The following is a 14,819-nucleotide window of genomic DNA, read 5'->3' on the forward strand; positions in this document are numbered from 1 at the left end:
CCAGATCCCAGAGGGGCTGAGCACCTCTGTCCAAGTCTGAAGCTTTTTAAATTTCCAGTTCTTTTCATCTTATAATCTTGATCTATGTCACTACCATTAGCTACTTGCAACTTACTATCTTATCCCAGGCCCTCTGCAAGATACTTTATACTTGTTATCTCACTAATCCTGACAGCAACCTTTAGAACACAAACTTCCAGTGAAACGGCCTCTTGGGGACAGCAGGGATTGTCGCTAAGGTGGGCATTATGATGTGCAGCCCAGAGCCTCCTCCACGGAAGGCTTGTTCCAGCTGCTGTGCGTGGAAGCTCTCAGCCTCCATGCTCAAGGTCACACTCCCCTCTCGGTTGGCTAGTGTCTATGGATGTGGGGATGTAAAGGGCTGGCCCAACTCAGGGTGACAAAGGCCCATTACAACCTCTGTGCTTCCTGTGGGGCCAATCAAGGTTATCATCTGGATAACCTTGGCAGTTGGACTTCTCCCTCTCCCATGGCTGCTTCCTTTTCCTCCCTTCCACAGGGTAGGCCCTATTAGGTAGGCACTCCTTACGAAACTGCACATTATCTGGGCACAGTGGGGCATGCCCATAATCCCAGGGGCTCTGGCAGCTGAGGCAGGAGGATCATGAGTTCAAAGCCAGCCTCAGCAACTTAGCAAGACCCTAAGTAACTCAGTGAGACCCTGTCTCTAAATAAGATACAAAAAGAGAGCTGGGGATGTGGCTCAGTGGTCGAGTGCCTCTGAGTTCAGTTCCTGGTAACAAAAACAAAACAAGGGCTGGCGTTGTAGCTCAGTGGTAGAGAACTTGCCTGGCATATGTGAAGTACTGTGTTCAATCCTCAGCACCACATAAAGATAAATAAATAAAAATAAAGGTATTGTGTCCATCGACAATTAAAAATATTAAAAACAAAACAAACAAACTGCATATTAAACTCCACTAGTTTCCTGGGGAACCTGGTGGCCCATCAGTGTCCCAGCATGACACAGAACACAGCAGGCTCACCGGCAATACTGTGGGCTTGGAAGGAAACCAGGTAGACTGTTCCATTCCCTCTGCTACCCAAAGAACAACAGTACAACAATAATGGCTAATATTTATGCAGGTAAAGTTAATCAAAATGCTTTAGATCTATACAATAAGTATACTATATCTATACAATAACGTTCCGAGATGAATATCTCTATTTTTCTCATTTTCTGTTGAGGGAAAAGAAATGCACAGGACACACAACTGACATAGAACCAAGATTTGAACTTGGATATTTTGAAGCTCTAGCCCACTCGCTTAGAATCACTAGACTTGGCCATTTTTCTGAGAGACCTGAGATTCAGAGAGGTAAAGGAACATACCCCTTGAAGGCCAAGGAGTAGCCAAAGGGGAATTTCATCCAGATCTGCATACCCTTGCTGCTTCCCTTCAACTGCGTCTGGCCTGAAAGTTCTTCTTAGGAGTCCCTACTCACAGGGAAGCTGGGATGTAGGCCAGTCAGAGGTTCCCCGGTCTGTATGCTCTCCTCCCCTCCCCCCATACTTGTCTTGGTTTCAACAGTGAAGGTGATGGTTACATATCCACCCAGACCCAGTTTAAAAGTTGCCTCCCAGCCGGGCATGGTGGTGCACACCTGTAATCCCAGCAATTTGGGAGGCTGAGGCAGGAGGATCACGTGTTCAAAGCCAGCCTCAGTAACTTAGTGAAGCCCTAAGCAACTCAGTGAGACCCTGTCTCTAAATAGAATACAAAAAAAGGTGGGGGGATGTGGCTCAGTGGTTAAGTACCCCTGGGTTCAATCCCTAGTAGCAAAAATAAAAACAAAAAAGTTGCCTCCCTTGTGATGCCCTCCCTGGCCTCTGCTTCTCCTCCTCTCCCCCACCAGGACTCCCTGAGGAAAGATTACCCTGAGCCATCAGAGTACTAAAGTGCCTAGATCAACCTTGGCCACACAGTGTGGGGCAGGCAGCAAATACTTGTAGGATGAATGAGTAAAAGAAAAAATGAAAGAATGGAATTACTAGGCATCTTTCCAGGGCTGGGGCTAAATATTTACCTTGCCCATTGGGCAATCCTGAGAGATAAACCTGGTTTTCTTAGCTCTATTTTTGCCAGCTTTCCTCCAGTGGCTGACACAATAGACCTGGTTTTGTTAGAATTTGAACAGCTCAATCCACATGGGGGGCTTGGGTATGTGAGGTGCTTAATTCTTGGCTTCTACGGTCCCCCACCTCAATGTGTCTTCCTCAGGGAATCTGCTTCAAACTGGGGTTTTGCTCAGCGTAAGCTGAGGGGCCATGTGAGCCATAGCCACTTCAAAAGCTGCTTGGAGTGCCGCTGGGCAAACTCGCCTGGGTCTACTTTCTGGGTCCAAATCAATCTTCAGAGTTGTGTGGGAAGAGACATTTGGGGTTTGTGTGGCACTTATCAAGCAGTCCTTGGGGGTCACGCTGGGGTTTCAGGAGAATGGAAGTCGTACTGTAGTGCTACAGTTTGGGTATGGACTGAGTGTGTTCCAAGAGTTCTTGTGTTGAAATTTAATCTCAATTGTGAGGTAGTAAGAGGATGTGTTGTTCATGCCTGCAGACCCAGGAACCTAGAAGGCTGAGGCAGGAGGATCACAAGTTTATTAAGCCCAGCCTGGGCAATTTGGTGTGACCCATTCTCAAAATAAAAAAAGGGCTGGGGTGTAGCTCACTGATAGAACATCCTTGGGTTCAATCCCCAGTAACCAAAAGGAGGGGAAAAAAAAGAGCATACAAATTTAACCTGGCTATGGTGTTTAGAAATGGGCTTTTGAAAGATAATTAGGATTAGATAAGTTCATTAGGGAGAAATCTTGTGATTGAATACTGGTGGATTTTTAAGATGAGGGAGAGAACAACACATGCACACACACACACACACATATCCACACATACATGGATTTGTCTCTACACTACCTAGGGAATTTATCAGGAGGAAAACCCTCACCACTTGGTTAGCATGCTCAAGGACTTGGGTTAGATCCCAGCACTGGAAATAAAAAAAAAAAAAAAAAAAAAAAAGAAAGAAAAGACAAAGCCATCACCAGATGTGCCTCAACCTTGCACTTCAAGAACTATGAACCAAAATAAATATCTTCTTTATAAAGTAGCCTGCCTCAGTTTTTTCATTATAGTAACAAAAAATAGGCTAATACACATGAAACTGGAAAGAGTGATTTCACTAAAACAAACAGGAGACAAGCGTCCCTGCTTTGGATACACTGTAGTAGAGTATGAGGCACTCAGTCTGTGAGGTGATATCTAGAGGAGGCAGTGATGGTGGTGTTGGGTGAGGGTACCCAGAAGATCAGGTGGTCCTTCCCAGCTGACATACCACATGGCAGCTAAAAGAATCCATTTAGGAGCACATTTGAGATACCTTCTGGAGGCTGCCATCAATATTTAGAAGGAGAGTAGGACTTTGCAGGGGGTTAGGGTAGGTTTCAATGGAATCTGAGTCATTGTAATTTGTAATATTACAGTAAGTGGCTGGTTCCATGGCCTTTCATTGTGGCTGGGATGACACAGCATAAAGCCGATTCATGGAAGTGGTATTGCTTGGAATTTGGTGATGATTTAGGGAATGGGGCTGAATCTGGCCTGAGTTCTAGCGGAGCACAAATGACCAATGCAAATACTATTACAGATGGAATGTCTCATCCAAGCCTTTGCAGGCATGGTGCCCATGTTGCCACTTCTGGAGGGGGATTACGGGGCTATGTGGTAGGTTCGAGTCCACAAAGTCTATTTTCATGTCAATTATGGAGTTTGGATTTTTCTCCAAATTTACTCTGGCTATTTCCCCAGAGTCCTCATTAGGCATGATTGGTTTCCCCTTTTTCTTCTTTTTTCATATATATCAGAATTTTGGATTGATAGGTCTAATGTTTCCCTTACCATCAGGGGAAAGGGTCAGAAAACCAAAGTTGGGCTTTAAATCCAGGAGAAATGACAATGGGCTGTCTATTTGGGACTGAGCAGACTCAGGATTGAATGGGTGCAGACAGCTGGGAAATTGGCCTGCTGTGCGATGGACCTGCCATGATGGCCGGATGGACATGTGGTATTTGGTTCAGAGCCCAGGCTGTGCCGAATACAAACACCTGGATTAATAGTCAGGCTCAATTGTTCTCTCCCTTCTCAGGAAAGGCCAGGAAGGAAAGGGCTCTAGTTGAAGAAGAAGGCATTGTCTTCAGTGGGTTAAGCATTACCAGGTAGCCTGCTCTGGCAGGGGGCCAGAGGGGTGCTGCCTTCCCCAGAAGAGCGCATTCAAACCTTCTTTCCCATGCTGCCTCTGAATCGATCACACCCCTGGAGATCTCTGATAAGATGCTACCAGACACTCCAGAGTCCAGTCTGGAGGTAGGGAACTTTATCCAACCCAGAATCCTTTCTCTTTCCCTCACCTGAATTCCCTACCTATTCTCTCCCCTTCCTCCTTCTTTTCAACTAAGGTCTTTGGGCCATACGAGGCAGAGAGAATAAATGTAGAATGTCAGTCTCTGTATGGCTCTCTGTGATTGAGAGTTTCACGTTCCTGAAACAGAAGGAGCTGCTTTCTCTCCTTACATAAACATACTGAGTGGTGGCACAAGTGCTATTGATTGTAAGGTTTCACATTCATTTTTTCTTAGTGCTTATTGCAACATTGTGAGTTGGTCAGGGTCATGGTGACTCTCATGTCTTGTCAAAGATGAGGCCTCTGAGGCTCAGGGTGACTATCTTGCCAGGAGTTGCGGAGTGGTAGAACAGACTTCAGTTCAAGGGGAGACAGGGTAGTAAAGCAGCAGCTGGGTTTGAATCTAACCTAGGTTAGATTTCCAGCTCTGAAACATTCCTTTTGAGTGATACCTTGGGCAAATGACTTGATGTCATTAAGTTTCATATTCATTATCCGTAAAAAGGGATGATAATGCATCCCTCAAAGTGCTATGGGGTCTGGCAAATAGAAGTTCATTAAGTGTCTAAGTGTCTTCCTTTTCTTCCACTTCCAATATCAGGATTATCTTTAAAGCCACATAATAGATACTCCATAATAAACATTTGATGAATGAGCAATAAACTCAGGCCTCTCCCTTTCCCCCTCTCTCGGCAAGTGACAAGATGTTTATTTGCAGCTTCAAGCCACAGGGAGCTCTGCAAACAAGGAGTGGTAGCAGCAACTTTCTCCTGCTGGCACAATAATTAAAGGTCACAGGCCCTGGGGCTGGCTCCCTACAGATGCCCAGTCTCTAGGACAGCTGCCAGGCAGTAGGCTGGCTGCTCCAGGTATTACCTGTGGTCTCTACACGGGGGGGAGATTGACTGGCCTTCACCCTAGTTGGATGGCTTCCCCCTTACCCAGAAATATGGAGAGAAGCAAAAGGCCTTTGGAAAGGTCCACCCTGTGGCTACCATGATTCCCAGCTCTACTGGGAGAGCTACCAAGCCCTCTTGCTAGGGACCATTCTCCAAGGGCTCATCAGGCACTGCTGGAGCACTGTATGACTGACTTTCTGAATGCTTAACTATGGAGATTGCAAAGACAGCACTGCATTCCCCACCTTCACTTCAACCTGGGCAATTCCAACTTCATCTGCTCTAGAAGATATGATTGGAAGAAAGGGCCTGGTTCCAATGTTGGTTCAAAATAACCGAAGACCACTGATCTAATGCAACTCCATCACAATTCAGAAGAGGAACTGAGGTGAAGAGGAGGCAAGTGGCCTGTCACAGTCACAATTCTGTAAGGCATGGAGCAAAAACTGTGGATTGACTTCTAGACCACTGCTTTCCATCCAGCTAAAATGCCTGCTCTGAACTTGATACTTCTGTAGCCTCTGACGATGACCACGGGCATCTCCTACTCCATTCCACTAGGCTCCCTGTTGACCCCCAGTATGCAAGTCCCTTTCTTTCTGCTCAATTGGTAATTTCAGTGGATGGGAATGGAGGGCTCCTCTCCTAGTAGCAGAGGAGCCCTGACTTCTACCCCTATGGACCTCAGATACCTCAGCCACCCAGGGTCTTCTTCCTGGGCCACACTCTGCTGTGATTGCACTACTCTTCCTCACACACCTTCTTCCTTTTCAGACCTCTTCCAGTTTTTCTTCCCCTCCTACCTGAACATATTTTTCTTTTGCCTCTACCTTGATCTTGGAGCATTTTAAATCTAGTGCCCATTGATGAGTTTCTCTTGGGCTTGTGTCAATATCAAAAAAGTTCATTATCAAGAAAAATTGCAGCACAAGTGGATTGTATAAAAAAGGGAAATTTTAGCTAGGTGTAGTGGCACATCTGTAACCTACTTGTAATCTCAGCTACTTGGGATGCTAAGGCTAGTCTGCGCAAATTTAGCTAGGCCCCATCTCAAAATAACAAGGGCTGGGGTGTAGGTCAGTAGTAGAACACCCCTGGGTTTGATCTCTGGTGCAGAGAGGGGGAGAAAAATGTCTATGTTGCCTCTGGATCTTGTCCCTGTTCTTTTCTCTGTCTATATTGTTCTCCATGCCTTTTTCTTTTTTATGTGTGTGTGTGTGTGTGTGTGTGGTGTGCTGGGGATTGAACCCAGGGGCCTTGTGCATGTGAGGCAAGCACTCTACCAACTCAGCTATATCCCCAGCCCGCCACTCTCCAAGCTTCTGACAATATAATTCTGATCTTGCTTTCATGGAACAGCTCACTTCCTTTTTCCACTTAGTTATATAACCCTAGGTACTTTGTCAACATCCTACTATCTATCTGATGTCTTCAATAAGTGCTTCATCAGAGACAATTATGCCTAGGGAGCTTTTGGTTATTACTATCACTCCTCCTTATATACGTACGTACTTGAATTCATCTTTCCCTAATTAGACTGGAAACAGTGATTCATTCCCTGGAGCAGAGGTTCCCATAAATGTCTGCTGCAAAAAGGCTGCAAAAGAATCTCTTCTGAGGAGCTGGGAATGGCTGCACCCCAGAGAACCTTAGTACATGCCACTGTACATGGTAGGTATTCACATATTGTTTAGCTTACATCTCTGGACAGGTAGAGAGTATGATCAAAACATTATTACTGGGCTAGAGATATAGCTCAGTTGGCAGAGTGCCTTCCTGGCATTCACAAGGCCCTGGGTTCAATCCCCAACACCATAAAAACAAACAAACAAACAAAAACATTATTACTACATTATGTTTATGTACTGCTTAAGCAGGGGAAGAGTATTTATTTCACTAATGAAGAGTTGCCAAGCTGTGCCTATTCATATACAAGATCTACTTCTTTTATTAACTATTGGAAATAAAGTGGTATCCTTGGTGGGTACAAGACATTTGAGGGTCTAAGGAATTTGTTTTAAAAGTTCACAGCTGTTTTAATAGCAGAGCTGGAAATCTGACTTCTTATTTAAAAGGCTCAAAGTCCATGATCTTTCTACTCACTAGAGGGCTTGTACCTGGCTTGCAAATAAGTTTCTCTTTTTCTTTTCTTTGAGATGGGGGGGGGGGTCTATGTTGCCTAGGCTGGTCAAGTGGCTCTCCCACCTCAGCCTCACATGCTGGGACTATAGGCCTGTGCCACCATTTTCTGCTTGCAAATAAATTTTTTATTTCAACAGTACAATGTTTAAAATTTTTAAAAATGAAATCTCAAATCATAGTGTGAATATGCAAGACTAGGGGTTCAATTTCAAGTGCCTACGTTCCAAATTAACTATGAACATTTCTAAATTGGAAACTTTATAATTAGTATCTGAATTTCTGACTGCTCTTTGGTGGAGGGAGATCTGATTAACATTGGGGCTCACATTCTTCCATGGCCCATGGCAACAATCAGATGGAGCTTTAAATGGATATGTCCCCACCACTCCCTACTCTCATCCATGGTCTTAAACTTTATTCCTCAAGTAGTCCCTTTAGGCCTGGGTTAGTCTCTCCTGCACTCTTATCTACTATCTTGCCTCCCACTGGTCAGAAGTGTGGCAAACCCAAAGATGGCCTCTTTTTCCTCATTCTGTATAGGTCTCTGATCATAAAAGTGTGTTTATTTCTGACATTATGATTTCAATACTAAGGAAACTATTTTTATATCATAAGGAAAACTGGGATCCCTGACTCTTCAAGTTATACATTCGACCATTAAAATACACAGGAAAAATATGGCAAATCGTGTACTTGCTCCAATTCAATGGTATTTCTAAGAAAGTGGTCTCAGCAAGTAATGCCACCAAGTGGTGAAAAGACTCAACACAAAATCACCACTCAGCTAGAGGCAGGAAGGCTGAAGACCATTCTCAGCTTATAAGACTATTCAGAAACTAGAAACAAAATGCTTGTTCGTCTCCATAAGCTGGTCCTTTCTTCCAAGGCTGTAATTTGAAGAGAGAGGAAGACAAACCAGTACTTTCAGAGCTCTGCTTGATTTTTATGGGCTCTTTGGATACCCATTTTCTACTTGTTTCTTTCCTTGAACAAGCTGCCATTGCTGCCGATTCAGCTTTTCATTTTATATATTTTTAATGTGTATTCCCATTTTTTTAAGAATGTGAGAAGAGAGCTATTAAAATGTTTTGGTTTTAGCAGAGCAAGGGGAGTTTTAAAATTCTTTGTAAAAACAAGACTGAATCTCATGCATGGGAGTAGGAATTTACATTCACTAAGCACCCCAAGAAACTGTGCCAGGGTTGGGGATATAACTCAGTTGGTAGAGTGCTTGCATCACATGCAAAGGGCCCTGGGTTCAATCCCTCCTCCCCCCAAACAAACAAACAAACAAAAAACCCACAAACCACTGTGCCAGACATTTATATACTTCACTTACTTCTTAGAAGCCTGAGTAATCTGATTTTACAGGTAAATAAAATTACTAGAGGGTGAAGGACTTGAAGCTCTAAATCTTCATTTGTTATGAACTCTTGCCAACTGCCTCCTTGGATACCTCCCAGGTAACCAAGCACATCCCTTGTTTCTCAGTGCCCTCTAGGAACTAGGGGTATTTCACGGCATGATACAAACAATTTCTTCTTCATCTCATCTCCTAATGAGCATGAAAACTATTGTGGGAACTCCCCCACAACCAGCTTTCTACCCCCTTCTCCCTTCAATGTCTTCTGAATAAGTTTCTAAAAGGGATGTGAACCATGTTTAAATCAAATTCAGCCTATTATTGCTCTCAGAGGTGGAGCATCCACTCTGTAAGTCAGAAAGGTATTCAAATAGGGGACTTAAAACAGGGTCACAGAGAAAAAGACTGAAGAAGTTGACTTTTCGTGTTTACTTGTGTGAGGAAAAACAGCACATGGGCATCCACGGTTTTAATTTGTTTGGATAATAGTTACAGAGAAACAGGTACACTCCATATACAATTACCAATACTTTTTTATACAGTTCATATTTCAGTACATCAACACTATTTTATTTACACTCTATTTATGTACATGTTTCTAAAGTCAGTGCATTGTCAACAAGTTTTATACAGAAATTTACAAGGTGAATGTAGTTAATAGTTAATTTAATAAATTTTCTGCTAGTTCATGAATTAAAAAAATTAATTACAACCAATATAACAAACACAGATCAAACATTAGTAGATTGTGCTACCTGCTTAAATAAAACACCGGTAAAGAAATTATTTAAAACTTCTACTTTTTTTCATGGGGCTTGTCCAGGTAGGAATGGAGAATCTTGAAACTATAAAGTATGCATTTTATCTGACTTTACTGTATCATTTAGGTCATTCCTTCCTACTTGCAATTATAGACTTATTTTTAGCCATTTAAGACAACTTTCCCAAATGCTCTGAGAAGAACTAGGTAGTTACTGGCCTCAGATCTCAGAATACAAATGCTTAAATACATTGGTATTTACTGTGTGTAAACAAGGAAGGGTAATAAAATTTGACAGTAAATGAGAATCAAGGTTTAGGGTCTTAATAAATTTTTAAAAAGATCAAAAATAAGCAGTTGCATTTTCTTTGAATATATATTAAAAAAAAGAGTTTAAAAAATGCTTCCAGAAATAAATAACATGTATACTTTGTTCCAGTCTTGAGTAATCAGAGGAATAAATGAAGTCAGTAAATAAATGACTTTTGATGACTAGTGCAAAAAAAAAAAGAGGGGGGGGGGGACAAATACTCAAAAACAAAATAAAATGGACATGCAAATAAAACAGAAGTTTACTTCCTAAACCCACCAATTTCATAAAAAATACTTATGAACTATCAATATTTGGGATGTATTATGTGTTTTGTTTTTAAATACAATATGATGGGGGGAAAATACCCCAGTCAAGTTAATTTATAGCCCTTAGAGCCATCAAAATACAAGTATGTTTGTTTGCATGTATTTTCTTTTCTTTTCTTTTTTTTTTATTAAAGTGCAAAACAAAGAAACAAAGAACAAAACAAGCACTAATGTGAAACACCATCTAGCTCTGATGCCACTTACCTTCCTAGAAGCTCTTTGTGCAACACATGCATGGTTTGATGGTGCAATTACTGGCAACTACCCTGCAACACTCAGCAGATACACATTTTTGAGGACACTTCAAGTATCCTAAAAGTAAGGTGCCTCTATTGGGAGGGCCACTTTAGATGGACTTCCCAGGATGCTTTTTCTTTCTACTGGGTCTCCCAACAAAGACCCTGGGTAGAAGGCACGTAGTTTTAAGGGATTCTCCCTCTAAGCCTGACCACTATATGCCTCTGCCAACAGTGACTGGTTGTGTCTCAAACACAAACACAACAACAAAAACAAAAAGAAAGGGAAGAGTAGGGAAATGGTTTAAAAAATAAATTGAAAAATCTGCATCTTTGCTGTAAGAATCACTTGCACACCTATAGGATCTTGCTTTCTCCATCTTGTCAATATAATAGAGTAAAACTTCAGGAAAAAGGAGGTAGCATATCATGTCGTCCCTAGACAACACTATAATTTTTTTTTTTTTTTAAACTTTGACTCCAAGGAAATCCTTAGTATATTATTATGACTATTGGTAAACTCTATACTCACTACAAGTTTGTTCATATCTGGACAAGCACAATTGAATTCTTATTTGGTCCCAGGTAGTTGGTGCCAAACCCTTTTGTTTACAGGCTAATGGTGGGATCTGCCTGAAAGTTCTTGAAGAGCTTGTGAGAGACTTCAAAACAAAATTATTACTACTCTTAAAGTTACCTGCTATTTTAATTAGGATTTTTATTTTGTGCTTCAGGGTCACAGGATAAAATAACTACATTTAGCTTGCCTTTCAGCGATGCTTTTGCCAAATGTCAGCTACAAGGAGTCATCTCCCTCACCACCAGCCTGTCTAGCAGCCAGAGTGGTAGCTTTACTGTAACACACAGTACTTTTTGTAATCGGACTCAAAGTCTTCATCCATGCTGCTTGTGTCTGCCATCTTTTTACCATCAATCTTTGGCAGAAATTGTGCATAGTCTATCCCCTGCTGCTCATAGAAAAGAATGTAGGCAGAGTCGGTGTCAATTTCATCAGGGTGAAGTTCCTGAAGGGGTAAGAAAAGCCTTTAATAAAAAAAAGCCATCACTGTGCTGGGTCTTAATCCTTGTCAGGGAAATGATGATAACCCTCTTTAATTACTTAACCTGATCGATTCCAATTAATTTAATATGTCAACTATCTCTTATCTGCATTGAAAATGAGTACCATTATCTTCAATTTTTGTTTTGGGAAAATATTATAACCAAAGACAGGTCAAAGGAATGACCTAAAATGCCTTCAAATTTTAATAGTTCAAAATATTGGAGCTGGGGAATGTAGCTCAGTGGTAGAGTGCTTGCCTAGCATGTGCAAAGCCCTAGGTAGGTTTAATTCCCAACATTGTAAAAACAAAACAAAAGAAAATGAAAATAAAACAACCCCTCCATCCTCCAAAGATTGGAATTTTTTCTCATTAACTAATACCTCCTTTTTCCTCACTATTCACATTTTCATTCTCCACTCTGCATATCCCCTTTGGTCCCTTAATACTGACAACATTTATAAACTGATCCTAACAGAAATATCTATTTCCTATTGAGGAAAAAGTCTATTCTTTCAACAAATATTCCCCAGATTTACTACATTCTGTTTCCAACTTTCATTCAGATTGAGAATATTTACCTTACAGCTGCTGTCATTGTAACAGTACCACTTGCAGTTTGGGTTTTTGGCATAAGTGACGTAATGGCCCCCACCCAGAATTCCTGAATGGCACTAAAGAAGAGAAGAGAGTATGTCAGTAGTTACCAGTACTATAGCCAGGGCAAAGCACTAGGATCTGAGCAAAAGAAAATTGAACATTAGATGGGTAAGAGGAAATGTTTTGGAACCTTTTAATTTTTTCCTAAAACAAAATAAACAAAAAGCAGAAAACAAATGTCATAAGTCTCAACTTTGTGTGGGTAAACAACTTTTTTATAATTATTTTTTTTTAGAAAGCAAAACTCCTTAGAAACACATGATAATGAATAATTTGAACCTCTGACTCCACTTATACTAATTACATGACCATTTCCTGCATCATACTTTGAGCTCCTTGGAGTCTATTCAAAAGGCCAAGATTTCTTTGTTAATTTTGCTATCACCAAGCAAAAGTCTAGCAAATAAGCAGGTGGTAAAAAACTGCTTGTGATTAACAAATGAAGATAAGTGAACAAACCACTGAAAAGTGTAGACTATTCTCTGAAAACCACACAACAAATTACTTACCGAAATTGCATACAAATTATAAATAGGTTTAATATGAGTATCTTCTCTTTGGTCATCAGTGCTGTCTTCTTCACTGTGGTTTCCAAGTTGACCATTGCTGTAGCCATTGCCACATGTCTCATGCTCATAAAGGAATCCATTGGCCAAAGTGACATCGTGGTCCTGGGGGGTGACCAGTTCAGGTTGGCTACCTCCTAGTATGTGCCCTCTGCTCAAGATATCAGCCAGCTCACAGATCTGCCCAGCCCCATTCTCTTTGCTGGCATCCAAGTTTTCCTTACTACTTGACAATTTATTTTTGCTGCCAATCTGAGGCAGGCGGAGCCTCCCTTTGCTCCTTCCCAAAGTCCGTGGGCTGCTGTTAGGGCTGCTATTTTTGCTGGAGGGACAGCTGGTTCCACTTTTCCTTGATGAAGAAGGTGAACCTGTGAAAGGGATAAAAGAAAGATTCATAAATCCAAATACCACAAGGTAAGACAGATACCACATGCTAACTTTGAAGCCAGCATCCCAAATGTATACAAAAAGGTAAACATAGGGGAGTCCTGACTGGCCACTGCTGACTGGTTACTCTCTAGTTCTTATTATACAGCCAATACATTAGACAGCAATATCCTGAAAATGTTTAGTACATGAAAGGTGATTTATGTCACACTCGGTTCAAAACAATGTAATTACTAGACTAAGGAGCTTTATAAACACATTTTCCTCTCCTTTGTAAAATTAGACAAAAAATATAACTATTAATTAAGTACTTACTATTAATTAATTAAGTACTTACTAAGCACAGTACTAGGGATAAACTCTCTACTTCACATAAAAATCCTGTATAGCAGTGGGACTTAACCTTCATGGTCACAATTTCCCATCCCCACCCACTTCTTTTAGTATTTCCTATATTAGAAAGTAAAACTAAGGAATTTAAAAACATAATACACAAGCACATTCACTGTCAAAGTGACAATATATTCACATGATATACTGTCTCTGACTCCACTGTACATTTGTGAGAGAATGAAAGCATAAAGTCATGTACACTTGGCCTTTCTTAACTGAAGGATCAACATCACAGATTAAAACTACTGCAGATCAAAAAACAATGCAGCATGACAACTATTTACGTAGCATTTACATTGTGTTGGTATTACAAGTAACCTGGAGATTATTTAAAGTACACTGGGAGGGGCTGGGGATGTGGCTCAAGCGGTAGCGCGCTCGCCTGGCATGCGTGTTCGCATGGGTTCGATCCTCAGCACCACATACAAACAAAGATGTTGTGTCCGCCAAAAAATAAAAAATAAATTAAAAATAAACAAAAAATAAAGTACACTGGGAGGTTATGTACAGACTATATGGAAATATATGCAAGTACTACATCATTTTATGTAAGGAACTTGAAGAATCTAGATTTTGGTATCCATGTGAGGTCCTAGAACCAAACTCACAGGGACACCAAGGGATGACTGTGTATGATAGTTAAGACTTCAACGTATCTTTTTGGAGGATATAGTTTAACATCTAACAACAATATTTCAGTTAAGACCTATAGTGTGTGCTTATACTCAAGTTTTATTATTTTTTTACCATTGTGTCATATTTGTCCCAGATCTTGATTTTTTTTTTTTTTTAATGTACGGTGATTGAAACCAGGGGTGCTTAACCACTGAGCCACATCCCCAGCCCTTAAAAAATTTTTTTTTTTTTTAAATTTTTTTGGGGCTGGGGATGTGGCTCAAGCAATAGGGCACTTGCCTGGCATGCGCAGGGCCCTGGGTTCGATCCTCAGCACCACATAAAAATAAAATAAAGAAATTGTGTCCACTGAAAACTATAAAATAAATATTTAACAAAAAATTTTTTGGTACTGGGAATTAATTAAACTCAGGGGCACTTTACCACTGAATTATATCCCCAGTCCTTTTTAAGTTGTTGAGACTGGCCTTGAATCTGTACAGATGTTGATTTTTAAAAGCTAATCCAGATACCCAGAGACTGTCTTAGTATTATTTTTATAAAAATAGTTTTGACCCTTGAGACCTCTTGAAAGGGTCTTAGGGACCCCTGTGGGTTTCCCAGACTATGCTTGGAGAGCTTCTACTTGAAGGGAACAAGGATGAAAATTACCATTCATG

At 41.0% G+C, this 14,819-nt stretch overlaps 1 protein-coding gene across 1 annotated transcript in view; it reads right to left on the bottom strand.

The window, feature by feature from the left end:
• Positions 1-9,236: 9,236 nt before the first annotated feature.
• Positions 9,237-14,819, bottom strand: part of Usp32 (ubiquitin specific peptidase 32) — a 78,010-nt gene continuing 72,427 nt past the window's right edge. The window contains exons 27-29 of the mRNA XM_015495368.2: positions 12,688-13,112; positions 12,100-12,192; positions 9,237-11,482 (exon numbers count right to left, since the gene is read on the bottom strand). Of these exons, the coding sequence (XP_015350854.1) occupies positions 11,309-11,482; positions 12,100-12,192; positions 12,688-13,112 (692 nt within the window). The 3' untranslated portion in view covers positions 9,237-11,308. The remainder of the gene's footprint in view (positions 11,483-12,099; positions 12,193-12,687; positions 13,113-14,819) is intronic.

This window comes from Marmota marmota, unplaced genomic scaffold, assembly GCF_001458135.2.
Source record: "Marmota marmota marmota unplaced genomic scaffold, marMar, whole genome shotgun sequence".
Lineage (NCBI taxonomy): Eukaryota > Metazoa > Chordata > Mammalia > Rodentia > Sciuridae > Marmota > Marmota marmota.